This window comes from Rhodamnia argentea, chromosome 2, assembly GCF_020921035.1.
Source record: "Rhodamnia argentea isolate NSW1041297 chromosome 2, ASM2092103v1, whole genome shotgun sequence".
In the NCBI taxonomy this organism is placed as follows: Eukaryota; Viridiplantae; Streptophyta; class Magnoliopsida; order Myrtales; family Myrtaceae; genus Rhodamnia; species Rhodamnia argentea.
The window spans coordinates 23,896,027-23,920,763 of NC_063151.1; the positions used below are offsets into that span (position 1 = coordinate 23,896,027).

A 24,737-nucleotide genomic window follows, 5' to 3' on the forward strand; every position below is an offset into this window, starting at 1 on the left:
CTAGATGACAAGATATTTAAAATACCTGGTAGACCCCATTTGCCATAAATTCTCTCAACAACCAGTCAAGTCAAAGTCTTATCCCTCTCACTCTCTTCTCTCTTTTTCCCCCTAAAACCCACGTGCTCTCTCTCTCTCTCTCTCTTTCCTTTTCTCTATCTCTCTCTCTCCCCTTCATCCTTCTGCCATGTCAGAACCCCCCCCCTCCAAACGTGACTTCTTCTTCTTCTTCCTCTTCTTCTTCTTTCTTCTTCTCCTTCTGGTCTTCTGTTTGCGACGCCCCCACCCGACGCCTTCTGCTGCTGTTGCTTTGCGGACCCACTGCCACCGCCGCTCCGTCTTCGCCCACCAGTCACCAGCCTCCACCGCAGCTCCACCTCGCCCTAGCCACCACTCGAGCCGCCGCTCGACCCCCCACCTCACCCGAGCCTCGATGGATCCGCGACCTCCAACTCAGCCCCGTCTACTCCTCCACCTCACCTAGCCGGAGCTCGTCGTCTTGCAGCCTCGACCACCGGACTCAGCCCGAGCTTCCCTAGAACCTGACTCCTCAGCCCGCCGCCGGTCCTCCGCCGCTGTACCTCGCCGCCGCCTGAAACCAGCCGCCCGAGACCACCCCACGCCCCCTGACCCGACGCTAGCTCGCCGGTCCCGCGCGCCCGGACCACCTTAAGCCCTCAGATCCGAGCCGCCGTACCGCCGCCGAGACTCCGTAGTCGATCCGAGCCGTTTCGCCGAAATTACTGTTCGGTGAACAGTACCGTGAACAGTGCAGTGAATAGCGCGTGTGAACAGTGTCAGTGAATAGTGCGGTGAACAGTGTTCGGTGAACAGTATCGCGTGAATAGTGCCTCGCCGGTCGTGAACAGTGCGCCGCCGGCCGTGAATAGTAATTCCTACGGTGAACAGTATTTTTCGACACCAGCCTCGAAGTTCGTGCCGACCCGACATCGATCGCCGTTGTTGTGAGTCGACCTCTAAACCCTAGTTATGGCGCTAATTACGCTTATGGTTAGTTGATTAATTAATTATGGTGTTTAGATAGATTTAATTTCGGTCAATTTAGTTAGAAACATGGATTAGGCTAAGGGACCGTAATTAGTTAAGTTAGTCGGATTATGTAAGTTATATGTGGTTAATTGATATTAGAATTGACCGATCGCGAGCGAGCGACAGGTTAGGAACGAGGGCGCAATTGATTGTCAATTGAAAATTGGAGATTATGAAAAGATCGAATGACTTCAATTGATCGTCTCATTAATTGATTGAATTGAGTGCTTGTATCGATTGTCGAATGTTGTGGATGTTTGATTCGAGACCTGTTCGTCTCGTTTCGCGTGAAATATCGGTCGATGAAGTTGTGCATTCATGTGACCACGTATGAAATCAAATTGTATATTTTAGCATGAAAACGGCCTTGGGCCAAGTCTTTGAGCATGCGCATATGAGCATTCGACTAAATTTGAGAAATGAACTAATTGAATGTCGAATTGCTTGGGTGGTCACATGAGAATTATCGTCGGCCCGGAGGTACCAGGGGACGATTCGTGAGTTGTATAATATATCCGTCCCGGGGGTACCGGGAGGATTATTATTGTCGGCCCGGGGGTACCAGGGGACGATTCATAAGTTGCCTAATATATCCGTCCCGGGGGTACCGGGGGGATTAATATCGTCGACTTCGGGGTACCAGAGGACGATACTTATTATTCTAGATTTGTCCGTCCCCGGGGTACCGGGGGGATTATCGGTCGTCATTATTGAAAGAATAAAACGATGTCCGGTCCTCGCGTAAGAGCACCAACCGACTAGTGTCTTGAATCTATGGGTCGAATGTGATAATAAATGGACCGCGTGTGGTATCCTGTGCATGCAAGTTGTGTGATACTTTGCTAATTAATTGATTGGTTGATTGTTATATCAAGTTTGTATCGCATTATATGTGGCTTCATAGGGTAAACTTGCATGTGGTTGGATTATCTACTACGTGATATTATATCTGTTTGATAGGACGCCCTGGGCGAATCAACGTCATAGCCGGGCTTAGGCGTTGACTTCGCCGAGATTTATTTCCCACTCCGTCGTGGGCTAACATTTTCGTGTCCCGAGTGATGGAACCCCACGGATGCCAAGGTTTGGTCTTTGGATTAGTCTTTTGAAGTAGATGAAGGTTTAACCTTAGTACCTTTGTTTTGAGATCCTCGAGAGTTGCCCCGAAGTGTGGGGTTGTATGTAACTACTATAGCTCAGTAGGGATAAAGTTCATCTACTTTTGATTAATGAATGAAAAAGTCTCTTAAAGGAACGATTGTTGAGCTGTCATATTATACTATCCCCGCTGTTTGTAATTATTTGGGAGTGTAGCACGTTCCGCATGCGTTTTAAGTACGTAGGTCGATAGCCTGCCTGGGACGCTATCATCTATGACCCGTGGCGAATTGGTAGGAATATCGCGAGCTCGAGAGTCGGGGCGTGACAGGTGCAGCCACTCTTCTAGGCTACCATTGACCATGAACTCGTAAACTAAAGCCTTAAACTCATCACCCTTATAATCAATGCCCGAGCACGCCGTCAAAATTTTCAAAAGATTTCGGTATTTCATAAGTTTCAAAGCATCACACTCAACTTTGAAGCTCTTAAGAGCACCATGTCGCATTAAGTTAAGCACCTTCACTGCAATGACACTACAATGACATTTCCGTTCTCTTGGAGCAACCCCTTGTAGGCTGATGCAAAACTTCTGACCCCAATCAAATTAGTTGATGAAAAACCATCGATCGCTTTTAGGAGAGCTCCATAAGACAGATTCAACAATGAATCATCAAAGGAACTTGATATCGGCTCGTTTCTTTTTTGCTTCCACCGCCATAGATATAGTAAAGTGACGACGAAAGTTATCCCGAGAAGACCAGAAATACCCGCAATGGTAAGTTTCAACTTATGGATTCCTCCTCTACTTTTGAAGTTTCAAGAGACACACTCGGGGAGTTCAAATTCAGGCATTACTCCATAGAGCTTTTCATTACCGGCGACAAAAGTCACACTTACCTTCCTAAAAACTCCTTGGGTTGGTAGCGGGCCTTCGAAATGATTGTAAGACAAATTCAGCTTTCCCAAAACCGAAATGCCTCGAGGAACTTTGGAATTGCACCATAGAAACCATTGTTGGAAAGATCGAATTCCTCAATGCTTCTTAATGAGCTAATTGATTGAGGAATGGGTCCATGGAGGAGGTTATCTTGCATTTTTAGCACCGTCAGCCCCCGACAATTTCCTATAGAGCTTGGGATTTCACCTTCCAGAATATTTCTCAAGACATCCAATTCATTCAATTGTTTCAAGTTTCTATTTAACATCGGAAGGACTCCACTCAGATGGTTCCAAGACAAATTCAAATAGATGAGGCTCCCGGCCACGAGGAATATGACCGGACCACTGAGATAGTTACCACAAAGATCTAAACCCGCCAAGCTCTGATACTTTTCTAGGTATGAAGGAATGGGCCCTTTGAAGTTATTTCCGGAAAGAAATAAATAGATCAAACTCTGCAGACTTTGCAAAGAGGATGGGATTATGCCGGATAGATTGTTGCCCGACAAGATCAATTTCGCAAGATTCAAAAGGTTTCCTAACTTCGATGGGATCGGACCCGAAAGACGGTTATTATCTACTCGTAATGTCCGCAAGTCCACAAGATTACCAATCTACTCGATCGTAATGACAAGAACAAAGGAGTCGTGCACAAATGAGATGCAAAGGTGCCATTTCATGAGCATAAATTGGGTAGTATGTCGCAGAGAGAGGGCAAGAAGGAATGAGTGAAGTGATATGCGGTGGTTGAGCAGCTTTAGCCACATTTTGAACAGCCTCACAGGGAGGAGCTTTTATAGAAGCTATGTAGGACCCTCAAAATATATTCATGTACCAGGGAAAGGGATCTTTACGTCCTTAATCCGCTGAACCTCCGAGAATAAAAGTTGACCTTTTCACATTCTAACCAGGGTGGCTAACAGCTTGTATCGTCTAATTTAATATTCATTATCCGTGTCATTTTACGATGATTGCAAATTTTTTCTTCCGATTAAATATAAGTGAAAACGTGTCAATTCGTGTTATCTTTGAATTAGCTTAATCGTGTTGTGGTAGGATTTTTCTTGAAAAATCTCTGGCTTGTTTAAGCTCATCCTAGTCATGAACTGCCACCCCTATCTGTATTAGTGTGACAATTCGTGGAGATAATGATTTCGATGATCGCAAAATCGTTTTAACGTGTTAAATGCCTTATATGAGATATAAAAGAAGACGAAGAAGGAGGGTTAAGACAAAAACCGATGATCATCATAAGTTCTACCGATTTGTGATTACCATTTGCATACGGGCGCGCGCATGACCGGGTGATGGACTACTAGAGCCGCCTTGACGATGCCGTGGTTGAGCTGTTGCCGTGTTGTGCTTAGCTTTTCTGTGAAGTGCATTGTAACTCATCGACAAGGAGGCATGGGGTCAGTGGGAGCCGCCCCGACGGGGGCTCTCCGGACTCTAGAGGGCTTTTATAAATTGAAGCCGTATTTTATTGATAGATTGGGTTTGGTCCGATGAATATCTATTATCATTTCCATTAGTTCTCACAAACATAGAACGCGAATGAGCGATGAAGACCATTCTTTGTTATACAACCCTTGTCGAGGCCCAACTCCCTTATCCGGCACTTATCTAGCGCTTCTTAATTATATTGTCAATTCTCAATTGTCGGGATGCATGTATAGTATTAATTAGTGTGACGTAAAACAGTTAATATATCCTAGTTGATCAATAATTCATTAGCTTAAGTTTTTGAGTGATATGTTAACGGGTTTGGATTGGACTTCTTCTTGGTGATCTCCCCAAACGAAGGTATCGGGCTTTTACCGCAAAATCCCAACATCCCAACATCAAAACAAGTTCCACAAACGGATTCATAAATTTTTAATCGAGATGAGTGTAGGGACCCCAAAGATCCTCCACCACAAAGAGGATCTCCAATCATGACATAAAATGAATGATCAATTGGACAACGCGTAGCACTTTCTTCCATGAATCCACTCTGGTTAAGGTCCTCCACCTTGAAGAGCATATCAAATCGTGGCATGAAATGAAGAAGCAATTGGACCGGAGAGCACTTTCTTCAATGTAAATTTTCTAGTTAAGATCCTCCACCATGAAGAGGATCTCGGAGCGTGACCTGAGTTGAAGAAAATTGATCCGTTTCTTCAATGTAAAAAATACACCGCCCCCTCCATTTGTACTCCTATTTCGATTAATCGTCCACTAATCATAAATCTTTTTTCTTTTTGTAATATTGAATCAATCATATGATATACCTTTGGCATACCTTGAACCTATCCCAAAATCCCTTCTCTACTTTCTAGAAGCTGCTGTGTAGACACGAAGACTTCTTTCTGGCATGCATTTTACACCTCTTTTCCCAGTAAGTCATCCCCTCCTGTTTGAGTGAAACGACCTCACATTTGGTGGCGCGCACACATTATTTCTTTCACGTTCATTACCTCTTTTCCATGTCTAATTTGTTCTACCTTTGTTGTGACATCCAAAATAACCCGCTTGTCAACACACTTGCCATACACGTGAGAAGAAGGCATCGAAGCGCAGTACCAAAGATAAGAAGGTCATGTGCATGGTGCGTGAGAACTCATTGAGACATCAATTATTTGAAGGACCCCGAAAGGTCTATTGGCACTAATATGGATTAGGAAAATTCTTCCCCGACAATCGACAAGTATTGTCGGGTATTTTTTACCATAGATCTATAAACCATTACCGCGTGTTTTGCATAAATCACTCATTGATTGGAACATCGTAGGGTCAGAAATAATGACGATCTTGTCAAACCGTTAGGCTAGTAATTTCCTATGGATTAATGCAACTTGTCTATCTGGCTACGTGTATTAGGCAGGATAAAATAGCTATAAATATTGGTGTCGATAGTGAATAATGCCACAAGAAATTTATAATATTTTCCAATAGGTGCGCCAAAATAGATAGTAGCCGATCTTTCAAACATCCAGCAAGAAAATGGTTATCGACAGTTATTGGAGTATCATAATAACTCCCCGAAGATTTGGCTCGAAGGTTCTTGAAAAGTAGAAAACGTGGGCATGATTCATCCGAGCAAGAGGAGATGAAGATCGAACTAGGGGTGATTGGTTCCAAGATGGGTGGTTCCCACCTTAGTACCGAGAATCGCTCGCTAGGGATCAGGTTCGCAAAATGCCGAACCGTGAACTACTCGCTCGTTTTATAAATACACCCGAGAATCGAACCACCGATCCAGTCCGATTGACGGTTGGATCCATAGAACCGGTCCTACCGAGCACCAACATCAATTAAAAAAGGCACCAATGAAGATCATAGTTTGGAGAGGGACTAAATCCACGGCCCCAATAGTAATCGAAGTCACATGGGACAATTTGCAAGGCTGGATTTAGAACAATTTGCACCAAGTTGGTGGCACCAACGAAGAGCGACGAGAGCTCGGCTGGTGCAACTCCGACTCGCACCGCCACCGTGGGAGGAGCGAGGAGCAACAAGAGCCAAGGTCAAGCGGATCGACAACGGATCAAGAGCCGAGAGGCCAAGCAGAACGAGACCGAGAGTGAGAGGGAGCAGATCGAGATTGAGACCGAGAGTGAGAGGAAGCAGAGTGTGTCGCGACCTAAAAATAGGATAATGGATTATTAGGTTAATTAGATAACTAACCTAATATGAACTCACCCAAGCCCTATCAAATCGCAACTTTGGTTTATTATGATGAATTAAGATTTGGAGCCGCCACCAATCATATTTTGGTAGGTTGATTAGGAATCTAAATAAAATAACGAGAGAACTATTTTATTTTTACGAACCAAAACTTCTATATTCGGGGACTTGGTTACACTAGTTAATTAAAACTAATGCCCTTTCGCTATTTCATGAAAAAAAATCCTAAGTTTGGCAACTAAATTGATTGATTTCAAAGCTTAGAAAATGGAGTTCTTCATTTTTTTTTTTTTTTGGGTTTTTTCCTTTTAGATGCAATGCATGAAGATATAAATGACATGAATGCAATGACATGAGAACCATTTAATGACGGGATGCAACGCAAAACATGTAAATATAAACCCTATTTCCATATATGCAAAATTAACTAACCAACTCAAAGCACGCAAGATAGGCACAAAACATGAAACAAAATGCAAGACAATTTATTCTAACCTATACGAAAATCACGCAATTGATATGAATAGCGCACCGTACAATCGTGCAAACAAATAGATTAAACATGCAAATTTAATTAACTATCCTAAGACATATGAAGACTAAGCATGATTTTCCACATTTCATAACATATCATGGCATGGCACAGAGACTAGCAAATATGGCATGACAAATAATATTATGCAGCACATGGTGTGGCACAAAAATATCATATATGAACATGCAATTTTTCGAAAATTATGTGGTAAGTGATATTCGAAAAAAATATGATGTGTGATTATGCAAATTTATTTTTTTATTTTCTTTTTCTTCTCTTTTTTATTTTCTGCTCCTTCCCGCCTCCTTCCCGCGCTGCTCCTTCCTCCTTCCTTAGCCCGGCCATCGCCCATGACGTAGGCCCGGCTCGAGGCTCGGCCGGTCCAAGCGAGTCCCAAGCTCGGTCTCGTTCGAAGCCACTTGGCGCACTTCAACATGTCGGACTCGGTGCTCGGATTGCACATGAACTCAAGCCGCTTAGAGCACGTGGTGACACTAGAGCTTGCGTGCAAGGTCCAGAGCAAGCCCTAGTGGAAAACCAATTGGGAGAGCATACTCAATTTCGGCGAAGGCGGCTACGGTCTTTGCCGCTACCCCAGGGTTTGGCAGGTGATCCGGCAAGGCCACGCGCGTCGAGCGGAATATGAAAGAGAAGAAGACGATCGTTGGAGCGGGAATCGGACTCGAGCCAAAATCAAGCTCGAGCTGTAGTTAATGAAAAGACAATCAATTGAATTCCAGGTGAGTATCACGGCAATAGGTATTGTCAAGTATGTATATACTTAATCACCGTAATACTTGTAGTTCATGCAATACTTTATGCAGAATGTCTGCATTTGGTTTTAATGAACCAAATCATTACGGATATTGGTACCTTTAAGTTCTATTAATGTGGTCCGGCTTATCTGCTGAACTTGGATCTAAACTGGATCCTTGAAGTACATGTCCAGGATTGACCAAAAAAAAAAAAAAAGTACATGTCCAGGACAATGTATTGATTGTACTTGGTTGTGGCTAAGACTAAGCATCTTTGTTTGCTGTGGCACGATGCAGGAAGAGCTAAGGGCAATGGATGGTAAGGCCTTGGAAAAGGAACAAAAAGCTCTTTTAGCAGATATCGTTGGGGAAACCGAGTTGTGGGTTTTTCCGGCTTGGTTCTTAAAAAAGGTCCAAGGGAAAACCAAAATTTTTGTGCAGAAAAGCCGGTGGGGACCACTTTCTCACGTGGTGGCGCCACGTGGCACTACGGGGCGCACGAACTCTATAGACCTCGAAGAGACACAACAATTCCAAATTTGTGAAGAAGGAGGAGTCGGAACGAGACGAGACATATTTATATTTATGTGATAAAAAAAAAAAAACAAACCCACCCAGGTTTTCATACTTGCGACATAAAAAATCATTTGTATCCCTGTGATACATGCCCAACTCCAAAATAAATAAAATACTATGTCATTATGACGAGAAAGTAAAATAAAAAATAAAAAAATAAATGTATTAAAAAATATTTAAATTGGGAACTTTTTTGGTAATTTTTTATGTCACTTTTATGTCACAAAAAAAAAGTTGTGTCGGACATAATTTAAAATTTTTGGTGGTGTTTTCCGAAGCTTTTTATATGCAAGGAACACATGTGAAGAATCAAGGATGCTCGGAGAGAAAACTCTCGGGACCTTTGAAGTCAATCCTCTAATTGTTTACTAAATAGCCTATTGTCTTCTATTTTCCGACCAAAAAAAAAAGCAAAACTATTATCTTGACTACGTGGACAAAATGTTGATTTGTGCATCATGAAGCTAGTTTATTACAAGCTAAGATGTCATATTAGGTTAAGGCCATGGTGATCGTTCCAAGAGTCGTGTTTGGAAGGGGAAGGGAAGGACGATAGAGAGGCAAGTCCAGACCAAGTTTTTTTTTTTTTTTTTTGGACAGAACGTCCTTTGCTCTACCTTTTTTTTTTTTTTTTGGTGGTCGAACCTTTGCTCTACTTGAGCTCTCGGCCAAAGGGTAATCGAGTACGAGCAGCCCCAGGTTACGTAAGCCCCCGCGCAGGGACGTTAATTTTTTGTAAATTTGATGAAATGGCGTACATGGGCTTATTACTACCGCAAACGTCCTTAAAGTTTAAAATTTAGATGTCATCACGAGTCTTTAAAATTTAACATCCTAGGACTTACTTTAATAAGCCGCCTTGTTTGTAATGTAGAACGAAAATTTATGAGAAAATGGTTACAAGTACCGGCATAAATTTCATGGGTTATTAAGAATAAGAGAAATCTTCATTAGTGGATAATGTGAGAATTGTTGACACCCAAAATTGCCTAAATCCTTGACCATCGACTCAAACTAGAAGTCCCTTTTATTATCCACAAACAAAACAATAGAGAGAATCGGATGCTGATACGTAAAACTTGGATAGACCAAGATAAATGTTCGAGGCTAGTATGAGACCAATTATTTCGGTCAGCATGACCACCACCACATCCAACATCGTAGACCAATTATTCTTAATGTGTGAATTGTTTTAAAGGATCGTAATGAAAACGTCGGCCCTGATCATTGGCAAGTTGATCTTTGGTAATTGTCTTGTTGTAGTTGCTAACAGCTTCGACCCCGATCAATCAATGAACACCATCTTCACCAATTCTTCATATTCTTCATGTTACACGTACGTATTATTCCTCAACTCCCAACCTTCCCAACCTCCACCAGCAATGCCTTCGCGGGCAGTGCTGCAGGGACCCGATAGTAACTGATGGAGTCTAGCCAAGAAAATGAACTGAGCTCCGCTGCCTCTCCTGATGTATTGATATCTCTTTTTTTTGGCTCCCCCCTTCTTCCCCAAAGTCTTTGTGGGGCAACCCTCTCTCGACAATTAAGAAAAGAGAATCAAGAGATCCATATGCGAATTTGTTGAACAAATATCAACTCTGATTTTAATGCTTTAGAAAAATTAATAAAGAATCCTAAAGTGCTTTCTCAACACTTTAATTACCAAAAAAAAAAAAAGTTAAACTTTTCATTTTCTTATTTTCTACCGGTAGTGGATGCGATGGGTGCTATCCCACAGGACTTGCTGTTTGAACAGTGTTAATTCAATTTAGCTTAGCTTTCTTTGATAGCACTGCTTAATTAGAAAATAATGGACTGGCCTCTCTTGGAATTATTTTCTTATGTTTGCTCGAAGTTCTCATTCGCTTGGCATACTCACAGAATTGGGGGCGTTGTGATTCACTTAGCATACTCATAGAATTGGGAGCGCCCGATTAATATCATTATAGACGAAATAAAGCACAATGGGCAAAATGGTCCGGGGATTTGGAGACTGCACAAAAGTAAAAAGTAAAAGAACAGGAACGTACATCCAGGTAGGTGATGACGTTGCAAGCGGCGCGCGGCAGAAGGTTGGTTGGAAGGAACGTACGTCCCCTTAAAGTCTTTTTCCTCGTTGTGTAACCGCACTTCAATTACGATAAAAATAATATTTTTTTTCTTGAATTGGCAAGAGGTATATAAGAGCTGTGCATTAAGTTTAGAAAAATATTAGAGAAAAGAAAAATGCATAAGGGCTTATTAATGCTCACAAGGGGGCTTAACTCATAATGCCCAGGCAACTTTAGTTTGTTTTTTTTTAGGTGCTAGCATAGAGATGTTATTTACTCAGGTAATCCATTTCATCAAGGGGCCTGCTGCTGCGGCCGGGGCCGGGGCTGCAGCCACTGTGTCCACCACCTCAAACCCAACCACTTACATTTGGGCGCTGGGCTTACTACCCCGGAGGTGGCAGTGAAGGCAACGACGACGAGGTGGAGGATGAGGAGAAGACCCCACCGGACGGCTTCCGGGAAGGTGGCAAAGGTGGCAGGGAAGGCAACGAGGAGGAGGTGGGGATGCGTTTATAATCGGAAATTTAAGCTCGTGTTTTCACTAGATCTGAGTTTTACAACGCAGCATTGCCGGTCAGAAGTTTTTTGGGGAAAAGAACCTTCGTTTGATGATTTTCCGCTTTGTGCATAGCGTGGCAAGTGGTCTGAATGTATGTGCAGTTTGAAGATGGAGCAATAGTTGCAGTACATGAAGACTCTGCGATATCAGTCTTTTATCAGATTTGTGTTGATTGTCATTTCAAATTTACAGGTTAGGATGGAGATGATGTTAAGTTGAATCATGATGATGCTTTAGTAGCAGAGTTGTAGCTGCATAATGTGTAATCAAAGAGGTGCATGCTTACTAGCTCTCTTCTTACACGAGCGGACCCCAATGTTTCATGCGAATTGTTGATATTTCTGGTTGTTTCAAAGAGCATCTTTCCAACCCTAAATCGGTGTTCTCCTTGTCCTTGTCATTTGATGGGATATGTGGACCTTGTTCTAGGTGTGAGGCACCTTTCTTGAGAATACTTCGTCTGCTTGGTGTAGTGATTTCAGAGCTGCGTGATTCTTCTTGACGCCGTGTGTGATAATTACAGTAACTATTTGAATTTAAGCTTTAGTCTTCTTCTATATCTCCTTGAAAGAATTTACCCAATCAATTCGTGCAAGTTTTTGTTAGTTCGGCTAAAATCTTTTGATCCTTGTATTTCAAGTATGATTGCTTTCGGGTAATTTTGTTGTCTGTGCTACTGTATAGAATTGTTAAAAGCAAACAATCTTTCCTTTCTTGAAGTACTTAACTTTCTTTTTTTTATTATTTTAAATGTTGCTTGTCCAGCAAAATCCGAAATTCAGAAACTTAAAGAAGAAACAGAGCAGATGATGAATGCAAAAGGTCAAATATGCTCTCAGATATTGGACAAACAGAGAAAGGCCACTTCTCTGGAATCTGATTGTCGCACACTGACACAGGTAGAGCTCCTCCTCATTTACATATGTGTGATTTAATTGACAGTGACGGGTTGCATGAACTCCACCAAAAGAGAGGAAAAGAAGAACACGATCACCTGTTGGGTTCTGAAAAAGGAAGTGATCTGCAGCCTTATATCCGATATACTGAACTGCGATATCTGTCTCTCCCGGTGTTCCCGTGATAAGATGTTATTCTACTCACCTTACGTATTGACTCCAAAGATAAATCTTTTACCGATATGCATTGGATGGAACTTGGAAGAATCTTTTGCGCCATTCCATCACATTGAAACTCAACTAAGCATCCTATCGAACAAAAATAGTTTGCTGCGTCCTCCGTTCCTCAAATAATAACTTTCCGTTCAAATTACAGACTGATTCTTATGTCTCTCTATTGGTTGATTGGTCTTTCGCTTGTATTAATGTGAAAAATTTGTCGATGCTGCTAGCTTCGTGATATCTTAGAAAATCTGTGACTTGTTGTTCAGGTTCACGCCTTAGACCACCCCGAGATAGAAAGATACCAAATAAAGAGGAGCTTTGAACTTCATTGTTTGCAGCCATTATCTTTTGTGGAATGGCTTTTCTGATAATCAAGTTAGTGCATAAAACCACTGTAATATGTTGTGGGAATGGAGACAATGCTGCATATTAAAATAATTTCGAAGAGTCAGACACTGTATCAGAAACTAATATATCCCCAAAGTTACAGAGAATAGTTTGAAGCTTGCAGTGTGGCTGCTTTGTGTGGCTAGTGCATAGCTTGGAAGGTCGAGCAGAACTCTAAGGTCAACATGAATTTTAGATTTGGATCACTGGCAGAGAGTGAGGATGGAGAGGAAGTTGGAAAGGTTTCAAATTTGTCTTTCAGCTAATTAGACACAGATGTTTATCTGATACGAGCTGAAAAGCTAGAGGGCAGTCAGACCAGTGATGAAATTCATAAATATCTTTTTCCTGGAGCCTTTGAAGAGTTCCCCTGGCGTCATAATATGTGCTAACGTGCTATTTGCTTTGATACTTGGCTGTCGAAGCAGCTAATACTTGAATAGGTATTATCCCAAATGTGTCAAGATAGGTAATTTTTCAGTCATTTCTGTGTAGATTTTCAAATTTGTCCTTGTAGATATGGCGGAGCATAAGTAAATTTTGATTTTGAATATGGCAGAGCATAAGTAAATTTTGATTTTGACACTTTCAAAGCTAAATAGTGTTAGAATCCTGTACCATGCGACCTTGTGTTTATTATTTTTATTTAAGGAAATTGAGTTGGATCTGAAATGGTGGAGGATGATATATATGTTGGAGTGCAAGGCTTTCTAAACTTCTAAATGACTAAGCCACGTGATCGATTATGCTTTATAAAGAAACTTTTGTAAATTTATCTTACCATGAATATTTGTTGGAGTTCGGTGCAGACTTTGGAGCTAGTTCACCAAGAAAGAGTAAGCTTATCGGCCAAACTAGTTGAGAAAAGGTTACTGACCTGTTCTCAAGTATCTAATTTGTTGTCCTCTTGAACCCAAAAAGATGCTGTGTTCTTCGACTCTTCACTGAATCTGTTGGACTTCACATACTATGCCAAGTTTGCTGAGGATATCAATGTCAAATTCCACCTGCTACAAGTAATATTTCTCAAGATCTGACCTCGCAACATCAGAATGTCCACCAAGCTGATAGTGTTTATCCTGTTCATTTAGGGATGGCTTAACTGTCGCATACCGAGCTCAGACACAGAAGTGCGTGACTTGGCACTCCTTCTTTATTCTACTTTTGGACTCGCTTTTACCATTAGATTTTAAATTTGTCATATGGAGGAGGATCATCCTTTGTTGTGCTCCAACCATATCTGAAATTTTTAAATACACGCGCTCACAAACACTTACAAACATCTTGGTTTGCATTGCTTCAGTCACTTTTTTCCTGGCTGAATTTAATGATGGGAACTCTAGCACTAATTATATTATGGTTCCCCTTCTAGGAAAGAGTTTGTTGACCTCCTTGAATTCTCTTATGTCTTTCTGTCTTGGCTATTACCTTGCAGCCATTTTTTTTTTTTTTGGGGGTGGGGTGGTGTGTGTGGGGGGGGGGGGCTGGGCGGGTGGTGTGGTTGGGGGTGGGGGGTTTCAGAAACCCAATGTTTAGTAATGTGCTTCTAAGATCATAGTAGTTCTTTGCTAACCAGAATGCTGGCAGGTCAAGGAAACAATGGATGAAGAAAAGGTTGCAGCTGGAGGTATGAGTGTATTACTTTTTCAAGTTTGAACTGGAGGCCAATGGAGGCATATGTTACTAACATGTGATCTTCTTTAGAGTTTCTATTTTTATGTCGTCATGATCTATTGTGCTTTTTAGCAGCACGTACAGCTATTTCTTTAGCATGGATCATCATTTGGCCATAAACTTCAAACAAGAACGGTTCCTTTTTCCCTGCCATTGATATGAGTTTTGTTTGACAAATATATTATAGAGATAAGTTCGTCAATTCCCTTTACTAACTGCTGAGTCTCTGTCAACCTTTCCTTACTTTTGCTGGAGCACTGTCGATGTGCCTAGTAAAGCAAAGGTCATCAGTAACTCAATTGTGTCTGTCATGAAAGCCATATTGCTAGTCCAGTCCTTAGTGTTGTCGGGCCATTTGCGTATAATCTGATGTTTCAACTTAAGGCAGGATCTACAACTGGAAAACTTATCACCTATATGTAAGCACCAGTAAGTAGATTCAATGAGGAGCCATGCTCCTTGTACTGTGCACTGTGAGGTTATGCGTTGCAAAAACTTCCATTGCATTTTACTTTTGATATCTAATGCAGATGCCTTTGCAGCAAGAGGCAAACTTTCCAATCACCTGCTTACTGATAACGTGGTACTTACAGATGAAAAACTAAAAACAAAAGAATTATGTTCATTGAACGGAATAGTTACTTAAATTTAATGCTTGAACTGACAGAACAATGAAGCAAGAAAGGAACTGATCTTCAGTGTGGATTCTGCGACAGCAAAACTTGACAAGATCAAAAGAACAAAATCTAAGCTAGTTGCAGAAAATTCTGCAGTTAAGTAGCCCATATCTAAATTTCACTTCTTTGGTTAAAATGATTTTCACTGATTGTTAAAGCTTAGAGCGGATATGATATAATATGCACCACAATGTTCACCTTGGGAGATAAGCACCAGAAAATAGAGCATACCAAATGGTCCTGAATGAAGCATTTCCCATTTCAATTTTATAATCTAGGAGAAAATTGCCATAGAGCGGCTCGATTCAAATGACATGCCCAGTCGCGTAACCTTGTATCTCTAGGGGAGTTTTAGCTTTGATTTGGTACTTATGCTTCCATCTTTATCTGTTAATGTCGCCTTTTGGCACGGGTGATGTCTAATTCTAATAACTTTTAATATAGAAGCCATTATTGTAATTATGAAATATAGAAGCGAACTTGTTAAGAGGCAACTAAACACTAGGAGCTAATATCCTTGATCTGCAGCTCATCATCATCTCTTCATGAACACTAATGGTGCTAGTGCAACTCCTATTAATGCAGATGAAGCAGTGAATTGAGCAAATGAAAAGCCAGTCAAATGAATTCCAGGTGAGGATCACTGCAATAGGTATTGTCGAGTATGTATATACTCAATCACCGTAATACTTGTAGTTCATGCAATACCTATGCAGAATGTCTGCATTTGGTTTTATGAACCAAATCAATACAGATATTGGTACCTTTAAGTTCTATTAATGTGGTCCGGCTTATCTGCTGAACTTGGATCTAAAATGGATCAGGTCCAGGACATTGTATTGATTGTACTTGGTTGTAGTTAAGACTCAGCATCTTTGTTTGCTGTGGTACGATGCAGGAAGAGCTAAGGGCAATGGATGTTAAGACCTTGGAAAATGAACAAAAAGCTCTTTTACCGAGTTCCTGAAGTCTCTGCAGAATCAAATCGAGAAACTGAAGGTGAAATTACTCCAAAACTGCGATTTTCACTTAAAAAGAAAACACGTGAAATGGGTATTGACAATATTGTGTTTGAACAATGTCTTGTTAACTGGGGAGTGTGCCCATAAAATAGGGTGGGTTTCACTCTGCTTCCAACCTCTGTTATCTTCCAGAACTGGAAGATTGTTTTTCTATTGCTTCTAGTTTTTTCTGTGGATTTTGTTTACTGTTCTTCAATATATATGCTGTGTCAACTCAGGACTGATAAAGTAACACAACCTTCTGTTTAGAAATTTTCTTAGTATCCTTACACATGCATTGCCGGAATCATTCGTTTGTTTTTCTGCTCTTAACAGGGAATATCACAGCTCGTGAAGTGCCCCTGCGGACAGGAGTACAAGATTTAGTTAGATGCTTGTCTGTGAACAGGAAAAGAAAGCAGCCAGAACATTGGATACTCGTAGTTTCAACTACTAACTAGCCTAGTAATATGATACTAAACTGGAACGACAAGTCGCTCGAGAGGAAGTTGCATTAATATAACAAAGAGTGAAAAAGAAAGGAAGGAAAACTAATGGAAAACGGAGATCGTGTCGAATTATAGAGGCCACTGCCCAATGAAACAACCTACTGCTTCACTGTATCATCCATACTTAGTGACCATATTAAGCCAAAATACCTTCCAAACATAACAAGGTCAGTTCGTCCTCAAGAAAAAGCTGCATGAACTGTTTTTCCACATATTCTTTCAACATAGTGTTTTTCGGTCAAGCCTCTCGATAATGGACTAGCTCATGGACTTTGAAGGACGGAAACGAAGACAGAACAGCAATTATAAAGCAGTTGGCAAGAAGACCAATCCAATCCCAGAACTTCAAGCTTCAGTAATCGGCCTCTGATGCAAACCGTTGCTTGCGGTCAGGACTAAAATAAGTTTTTTGCTCAAATGCGATGTTTGAGATTCACCTCATCTCAAACATCGGAATTGTTAACTGGGGGGACGCCACATTTATATAGAACATATTGCAACTTAGATTTTAAGTGGTGCGAATAGACATTAACAAGTTGCAATATAACTTTTCAAGTATATGATATTTATCATCATTTATCTGGTAGACCTACAAACCAGAATCAATCAACAAAGCATGATGACGCCCTCATAGCAATGGAGCCATATAGAGAGCACAGCCTTGTAGAGCTCAGACGGGTACTTGTCCCATTTCTTGTATTTTTGAATCCGTAATTACAGGTCAGTATGGCCCATAATTTGGCTTTTCATCGCATTAGTTTATCAAGAAATGTCATTCTGGCAAAAAGAAATGTTAGAAAGTGGGAATTGATGGCTAATCCTTTAAAGTGTGAATGTCGAGACGAAACTCTCTCTTAGATTCACAAGAAAATGAGGAAAGTCAACATTCGTCCTTTCCTCTTTCATTTGCAAAAAGCTCTAGAGAGATTCATTACAGGAAATGAGGAACTTGCCACTTACGATGTCACCTATTCGTGTCTCGTCTATCCAAGTAAAGAAGATGCAACAAGTTTCCTCCTGATCGAGTGCAGGTGGGTGGCAACTTTGTCAATGCTCATGCGTTCTCTAGGTTCCTCCACAGAGCAAGCGAGTCCAACTCGATATATTGTTTCCAGACATTCCTGAACTATGAGGTTTCTTTCCTGAAGCGAAGTTTGGGAACTATTGTGGCTCTCTCCTTCGTAAAGCAGCACGGGATCGGTAATCTCCACAACTCGTTGAGGTACAGCCTCAGAAACATAATTATGAAGATTCAAATTATCTCTGAACATGTCGCTAGTGGGACTCAATCCTGTGAACATCTCTAACAAGAGGACGCCGTAACTATAAACATCACCTTCTCTCGAGATCTGGCTTCCATTAGCATATTCTGCAGTTTACACATGCGGTAGCGTAAGAAATGTCAAAAACAAGAAGTTTGATTCACATGACAGTTTCTTGAAGAAATGATAAAACAAAAAACACTAGTCTCTATAAGGACAAGTTGATAATGACAGGGTCTAAGCTTTTTTAGGGGGGGATATGTTTACCTGGAGCTGCATAACCAACTGTTCCTCTTAAACCAGTAGAACTCATGTTTGCTTTAGTGTCGGATGTGGATTCGAGGACGATCTTCGCCAACCCAAAGTCACCAACATGTCCAACCATGTCAGCATCTACAAGGACATTGCTTGGCTTTAGATCACAATGCATTATTGGGCTCTCGCATTGATTATGGAGATAATCCAATGCGGAAGCAACATCAATGGAAATGTCTATCCTTTGGACGAGACTCAATTTCTTCGAATGCCCATCTGCATCATTTGGAGCTGGGTTAGGGTGCAACCACTCTTCTAGGCTACCATTGACCATGAACTCGTAAACTAAAGCCTTGAACTCATCACCCTTATAATCAATGCCCGAGCACGCCGTCAAAACTTTCGGAAGATTTCGGTGTCTTACATGCTTCAAAGCCTCGCACTCGGCTTTGAAGCTCTTGAGAGCGCCATGCTGCGTTAAATTAAGCACCTTCACCGCAATGACAGTTCCATTCTCCTGGAGCAGCCCCTTGTAAACGGACCCAAAACTTCCAGCCCCAATCAGATTAGTCGCAGAAAAACCATCGGTTGCTTTTAGAAGTGTCCCATAAGAAAGATTTAACAATGAATCATCAAACAAGCTTGAATGCGGCTCGTTTCTTTTCTGCTTCAACCAACATAGACACAGGAAAGTGACAACGAGAGTTATCCCAAGAAGACCAAAAACAACGGCAATGGTAAGTTTCAACTTGTGGACTCCTGCTCTGCTTTTGGAGTTTTGAGAGACGCACTCGGGAAGCTGAAATTCAGGCATTCCTCCGCAGAGCTTTTCATTTCCAGCGACAAAAGTCACACTCACATTCCTAAAAACTCCTCCAGTTGGTAGCGGGCCTTCCAAATGATTATAAGATAAGTTTAGCATGTCCAAATACTGAAATGCCTCTAAGAACTTTGGAATTTCACCATAGAAACTATTGTTGGAAAGATCTAATTCCTCAATGCTTCTTAATGAGCTAATTGATTGAGGCAAGGGCCCATGGAATAGGTTATCTTGCATTCTTAGTATTGTGAGTCCATCACAATTGCCCAGACTACTCGGGATTTCACCGTCCAGAATATTTCCCGAGACATCCAATTTGTCCAAATGTTTCAAGTTCCCAATTTCCATCGGAAGGACTCCGTTCAGATGGTTTCGAGACAAATTCAAATAGAGGAGGCTCCCAGCCACAGGGAATAATATAGGACCACTAAGATTGTTACTAGAAAGATCTAGTTCTATCAAGCTCCGATGCTTAACTAGGTACGATGGAATCGTCCCTTCTAAGTTATTTCCGGCAAGATATAAATAGAGCAAACTCTGGAGATTTTGCAAAGAGGATGGGATTACGCCAGAAAGATTGTTGCCTGACAACATCAATGCTTCAAGATTCGAAAGGTTGCCTAAATCTGACGGGATCGGACCTGAAAGAAGGTTTTCATCCATTCCTAATAGCTGTAAGCTCGAAAGATTACCAATCTCTCTTGGGATCTGACCCACTGTCGGATTGCGTGCTACTTCGAGGTATGTCAAAGTGGCAGAGAAATTCCCGATGCATACAGGAAGCCTCCCACCTAATCTATTTCCCACTATAGCCAATAATGTCAAGTTGGCGGCATTTGTTAGGGAGCAAAGGAAGCTCAGATCATCTGCATCGGACCCTCCACTTCCGAGATAATTAAAGCTTAAAGAAACCCACCGAAGGTTACGAAGATTCGCCAATGAAGGGACTTTTCCTGAGAGCTCATTGTGTTGAAGTTGGAGCACTCTTAGATTCGTGGCATTGGATATCGACACCGGAATCGTTCCAGCAAACTGGTTATAAGCAATGGCAAAACTTTGAAGGTTCGGAAGAGTGAATCCTATATCTTGAGGAAGATTGCCGCGGATCTGGTTCATACCTACATCGATCCCATTCAGTGAAGACAAGTTGAAGATCGAAGGCAGAATGGTACCCGAAAGCCTGTTGATTCCCAACTCGAGCACTTGTAGTTTGGTTAGTCGACCAAGAGATTCGGGAATGATCCCACTCAAACCATTTTGGTGACAAGCGAAAAACTCCAGAGACGACAAGTTCCCAATGGTGGAAGGGATGGTGCCAGTTAATTGGTTTGCATCGAAGACGAGCTCATTAAGATTTGACAAGATGCCTAGCTCCACTGGAATTCCTCCAACCAACTGGTTGAACTCAAGGTGGAGAAATGCAAGGTTCGAGCAACCTGATATATTCCTGGGAATCTCGCCAGTAAGTGAATTATTGGATAAGTCCAAGATTTGGAGCCGATGCAGCTGGCCAATTTGGGGAGGGATTTCACGGCCGAAGCTGTTGTTTTGGAGCCTCAGTTCTCTTAAGAAGCTGAGGTTCCCGATGTGAGGTGAGACAAATCCCAAGAGTCCTTGGGAATGGAGGTCCAGAACCTTGACTTGGCGGTGTCTACGACCGCACCTAATTCCATACCATTGGCAGACATCGGTGCTGTCGTTCCACGAGTTAAGCGACCCGAAAGGGTCACTAGTTATTTCGGCCTTGAATGCAAGCAATTCAAGCCTGTCTGCATCGTTAGTAGCAGAAACGAGGACAACGAAGCACGACACGAGGAGGGCAGCTAAAAGAAGAAAAGAACAAAGGAGTTGTGTGCAAACGAGACGCAAATGTGCCATTTTTATGAGCATAAATTGGGCATTAAGTCTGCGAAGGGAGGGCAAGAAGGAATGAGTGAAGTGATATGTACGAAGTAGAATTGCTTGAGCTCTATGCTGAACAGCCTCACAGAGAAGAGCTTTTATAGAAGCTGTGTAGTGATAACATATTGTCATGAAATCAATTTTGAGGACATTTTCCTCAATTTGAAATGTTTGTATTTAGAATTCTTTCCTTGATTTTAGGAATTAGTCTTTACTTGATTTGAGTGAATTCCTTGATTTGAGGAATTATTCTTTCCTTGATTTGAGGAATCACTTTCGTCTTCATCTGTGATTATGTATGTATTTAAACTCATTATGTACATCAATAGAAGAATAAGGAAAATCAAAAATTCAAAAGTTTGTCTTACTTCTTTATGGTATCAGAGCAAGAGGTCCTAAGTTCAAACCTTTCCAGGCTCCTATTTGACTCCCCAATGAATATGTCTACTCTTAGTCCTAGGCAAAAGACCGGACTAAGCATAAGAGGAAGTGTTGGAATATATAAATATTAATCACGCCTTCTTCTATTAGCTTAAGTTTTTAGAACAGTTGGTTGTAGTCCTATAAAATCTTTCATGGTATCAGAGCTCTCTGCGTAATAGCATTTACGTGATCCTGCTTCTTCTTCCTCATGGCTCCTTCAACTAATCCCGTAGCTACTGGCAATGTTAATGCAGAAGCTACTAGCTCTGTTAATACCCCGGTTCGGTCTACACCTATTGTTATTTCGAACATTTCTAGCCTCATCCCAATCAAACTGAATGCCTCCAATTATATTCTTTGGAAATCTTTGTTCACACCTATTTTGTGTGGTCATCGCATGATGCATCATGTTGATGGCTCTATTCCTCCACCTTCACCCGATGATTCTGCATATCCAACTTGGTTTGAAAATGGCCAGCTGCTATTATCCTAGATCAATGCTACATTAAGCGACTATGCTCTTTCGTATATCATCGGACTCACCTCCGCTAGGTAAGCATGGGAGCTGCTCAATAATAGATATGCCTCCACAGCGCCCGCCCACGTGATGTCGCTTAGTCGACTCAAGAAGGGCACTCAACCCATGGCTAATTATCTCCAACAATTTAAGATCATTTCTGACCAACCGGCTGCATATGGCTCTTCCCTAAGCGAGGATGATCTACTTATTTACATCCTCGATGGGCTGCCACCATCATATAGCCAATTCTATTCCTCGGTTCGTATTCATGCTAGAACATTGTCCCTATCTCTGGAAGAACTGCATTCACTATTAATTTGTGAAGATTTCTTTTTAACTAATGATACACCGCCCACGATCTCAGCTCAGTCCGGTGCATTGGTTGCTTCCGAGCCTTCTAGGCCCAACAACTCTCGTCAATTCTCTCAAGGTCGTGGCCATGCACCATCTTGTGGTACATTTTCTCCACGCCAATAGTCATCCAAATCCTCCGGATTGGTGCAACAACGACCATCACCCCAAGGTCAGCAAAAATTTCAAAATTCAGGTGTTCATCCACAATGTCGGATTTGCAATCGTATGGGACATATTGCCATCGATGGTTATCACCAAATGGACTACACCTATCAAGGTCGCCATCCACCGGTAAAACTTGCAACAATAGCATCCGCTGCCTCCACCTCACCCAACACTTGGTACACCAACACCGGAGCCACTCGTCATCTCATTATGGATCTCGAAAATCTCCACATTGCAACTGCTTATGACGATAATGATTCTGTTGAGATAGGTAATGGCCATATTATGCCCATTTCACATGTTGGTTCCACCACCATCTCATCCTCTTTTTCACCTCTTCACCTGAAATCTATATTCCATTGTCCCACAGCTTCACACAATTTACTCTCTGTTTATTGCTTTTCCAAAGATAACAATTGTCTCTTTAACTTTGATGCCTCTGGTTTTTGTATTAAGGACAAGCCCATGGGGAGGATACTATATCAAGGGCCAGTTGAGAATGGCTTGTACCCATTTTGCACTCCATCATCATCCACCACTCCAAAGGCTCATTATAGTTCCGCCATCACCACGGATCAATGGCATGCTCGTCTTGGTCACCCATCTCGTAACATCCAACGGGCTATTTTCTCAATCATTTTTGTTTCCAATAAATCGAGTTCTTGCATTTGCTCTTCATGTCAGCAAGCGAAAAGTCTCAAGCTTCCTTTTTCCAATTCTCATTCCACCTCTAGTCATCCTCTAGAATTATTACATTGTGATGTATGGGGCCCTGCTCCCACATTATCTTGTTCCAATTATTCTTATTATATTCTCTTTGTCGATGATTTTTCTAAATATTCTTGGTTATTTCTTATGAGATTAAAATCCGACTTTTATAATATCTTCGTTAGTTTTAAAAAGCAAGTTGAAAATCTATTGCGGCAAACCATCACCACTTTTCGCTCGGATGGTGGTGGCGAATTCACAAGTAAAGCCTGTAACAATTTTCTTCAATCATATGGCATTTTACATTAATATTCTTGCCCCCACACACCATAACAAAATGGTAGTGTGGAACGCAATCATCGCCATATCATCGAAACTGGCTTAGCTATGATGGCTCATGCTCATATGCCATCTAAATTTTAGTTGGAAGCATTTACCATAGCCATTTACTTGATTAACCGCATGCCCATACTTTAACATCATACTTGTTTCCCATATCAGACTTTATTTCACACCCCACCTGATTATTCACACTTACAAAACTTTGGTTCCCTTTGCTTCCCATGGCTCCGGCCTTATAATGCTAATAAATTGCAACTTTGATCGACGCCCTGTTCTTTTATTGACTATAGCTCCAATCATAAAGGGTATCGTTGCATGGATCTCTCATATGGTCGAGTAACATTTCTCATCATGTTCTCTTTGACGAAACTAAGTTTCCCCACTCCTACATTACTCCCACTCATTCTTCACATTCTACACCTCATAATCTTGATTTCTTTGGAGTCATTCAAACCGAGCATGCTCATTGTGGTCCTTCCACCACTTCACAAGTCGTTCTCACATCCGGTGAAGTGCGTGTTCAGCTTTCTGTTAGATATGGATGGAATAATGGTTTTGTTTTACTTATGATATAAGAGGTTGTGTCAGAAAATCCTTGTGAAGTAGCTAAATATGCAGGTGGAGTTGGTATCCTGACGAGGTCTACGATTATAGCAAAGTTCAAGCATGACCTGAACTTAAAAGATCTCTATGCCGGTTGAGCCCATTAGGGGCTATGAGAGAGTAACAATGAAAATTAGATTCCACTAAAGCGATTATGACTTGGATCAAACATTAAGCTAAGGGAGAGATTATTGAAATATGTCTCGAATTTGAGCTCATTAAACAAGTATCGAAATTAAAGCATGCAAGTTTGTCCCTATAAATAAAGTCCAATTCGGACTTTGGTGATCGTATGAGGTTATGTAGCTGGCCGAACCCTCTACATTAAATGCTCTGCATGTGAACAGAAGAAGAAAAGAAAGAAAGCAACAAACTCACAGCTAACCATTTCATGAAGAGGGCCCTCCATGCATTATAGAGGACCCACAAGCCTCTACATCCTTAGTTGAACGTGGAATTGGCAAAGTAAAATAGTGTAGGCTTGTTTTGTCTTTCGTATTAAACGACATTACTCTTGCATACAAGTCAAAGAAATGGAGCTGCGCGGAGCTCATCTCAACATATGTGGAATAGAGATGGATTCGTTATAAAAGAGACAGACCTTCAATAAAGAGTGTGCCGAGTTCCATTCAGTGGCCGAGAGAAGAAAGAGTTCTTCTCACGAGGGTTTGCTTGTTGCAATTATGCTTGAGTGATTTAGCTAGTTAAATTCTTATGAGTAGAATCTGTATAGTTTCTTGAGTGAGATATTACTAGGAATTATAACAGGCTAAACACTA

The 24,737-nt window shown here is 41.5% G+C and overlaps 2 protein-coding genes across 12 annotated transcripts in view; one reads left to right on the forward strand and one right to left on the reverse strand.

The window, feature by feature from the left end:
- Positions 1-16,519, forward strand: part of LOC115732417 — a 134,969-nt gene extending 118,450 nt beyond the window's left edge. For 3 of the 11 annotated variants that reach the window (XM_048274194.1, XM_048274195.1, XM_048274200.1), the window contains 3 exons: positions 8,344-8,424; positions 16,055-16,093; positions 16,432-16,519. In XM_048274194.1, the coding sequence (XP_048130151.1) occupies positions 8,344-8,424; positions 16,055-16,093; positions 16,432-16,482 (171 nt within the window). In that variant the 3' untranslated portion in view covers positions 16,483-16,519. Of the gene's footprint in view, positions 1-8,343; positions 8,425-13,834; positions 13,886-14,330; positions 14,371-14,959; positions 15,158-15,622; positions 15,728-15,992; positions 16,031-16,054; positions 16,095-16,431 lie in introns of those variants that run through there. The other 8 variants (XM_048274198.1, XM_048274196.1, XM_048274192.1 and 5 more) reach the window with 8 other exon arrangements.
- Positions 16,520-17,550: 1,031 nt separating this feature from the next.
- Positions 17,551-19,598, reverse strand: LOC125313800 (probable LRR receptor-like serine/threonine-protein kinase At3g47570). Its single transcript, XM_048274182.1, has 2 exons — positions 18,134-19,598; positions 17,551-17,973 (listed from the first exon to the last, which is right to left on the reverse strand). Exons 1-2 carry the CDS (start codon positions 19,533-19,535, stop codon positions 17,588-17,590), a joined length of 1,788 nt encoding a protein of 595 aa, XP_048130139.1. The 5' UTR covers positions 19,536-19,598; the 3' UTR covers positions 17,551-17,587.
- Between the last annotated feature and the right edge of the window lie 5,139 nt (positions 19,599-24,737).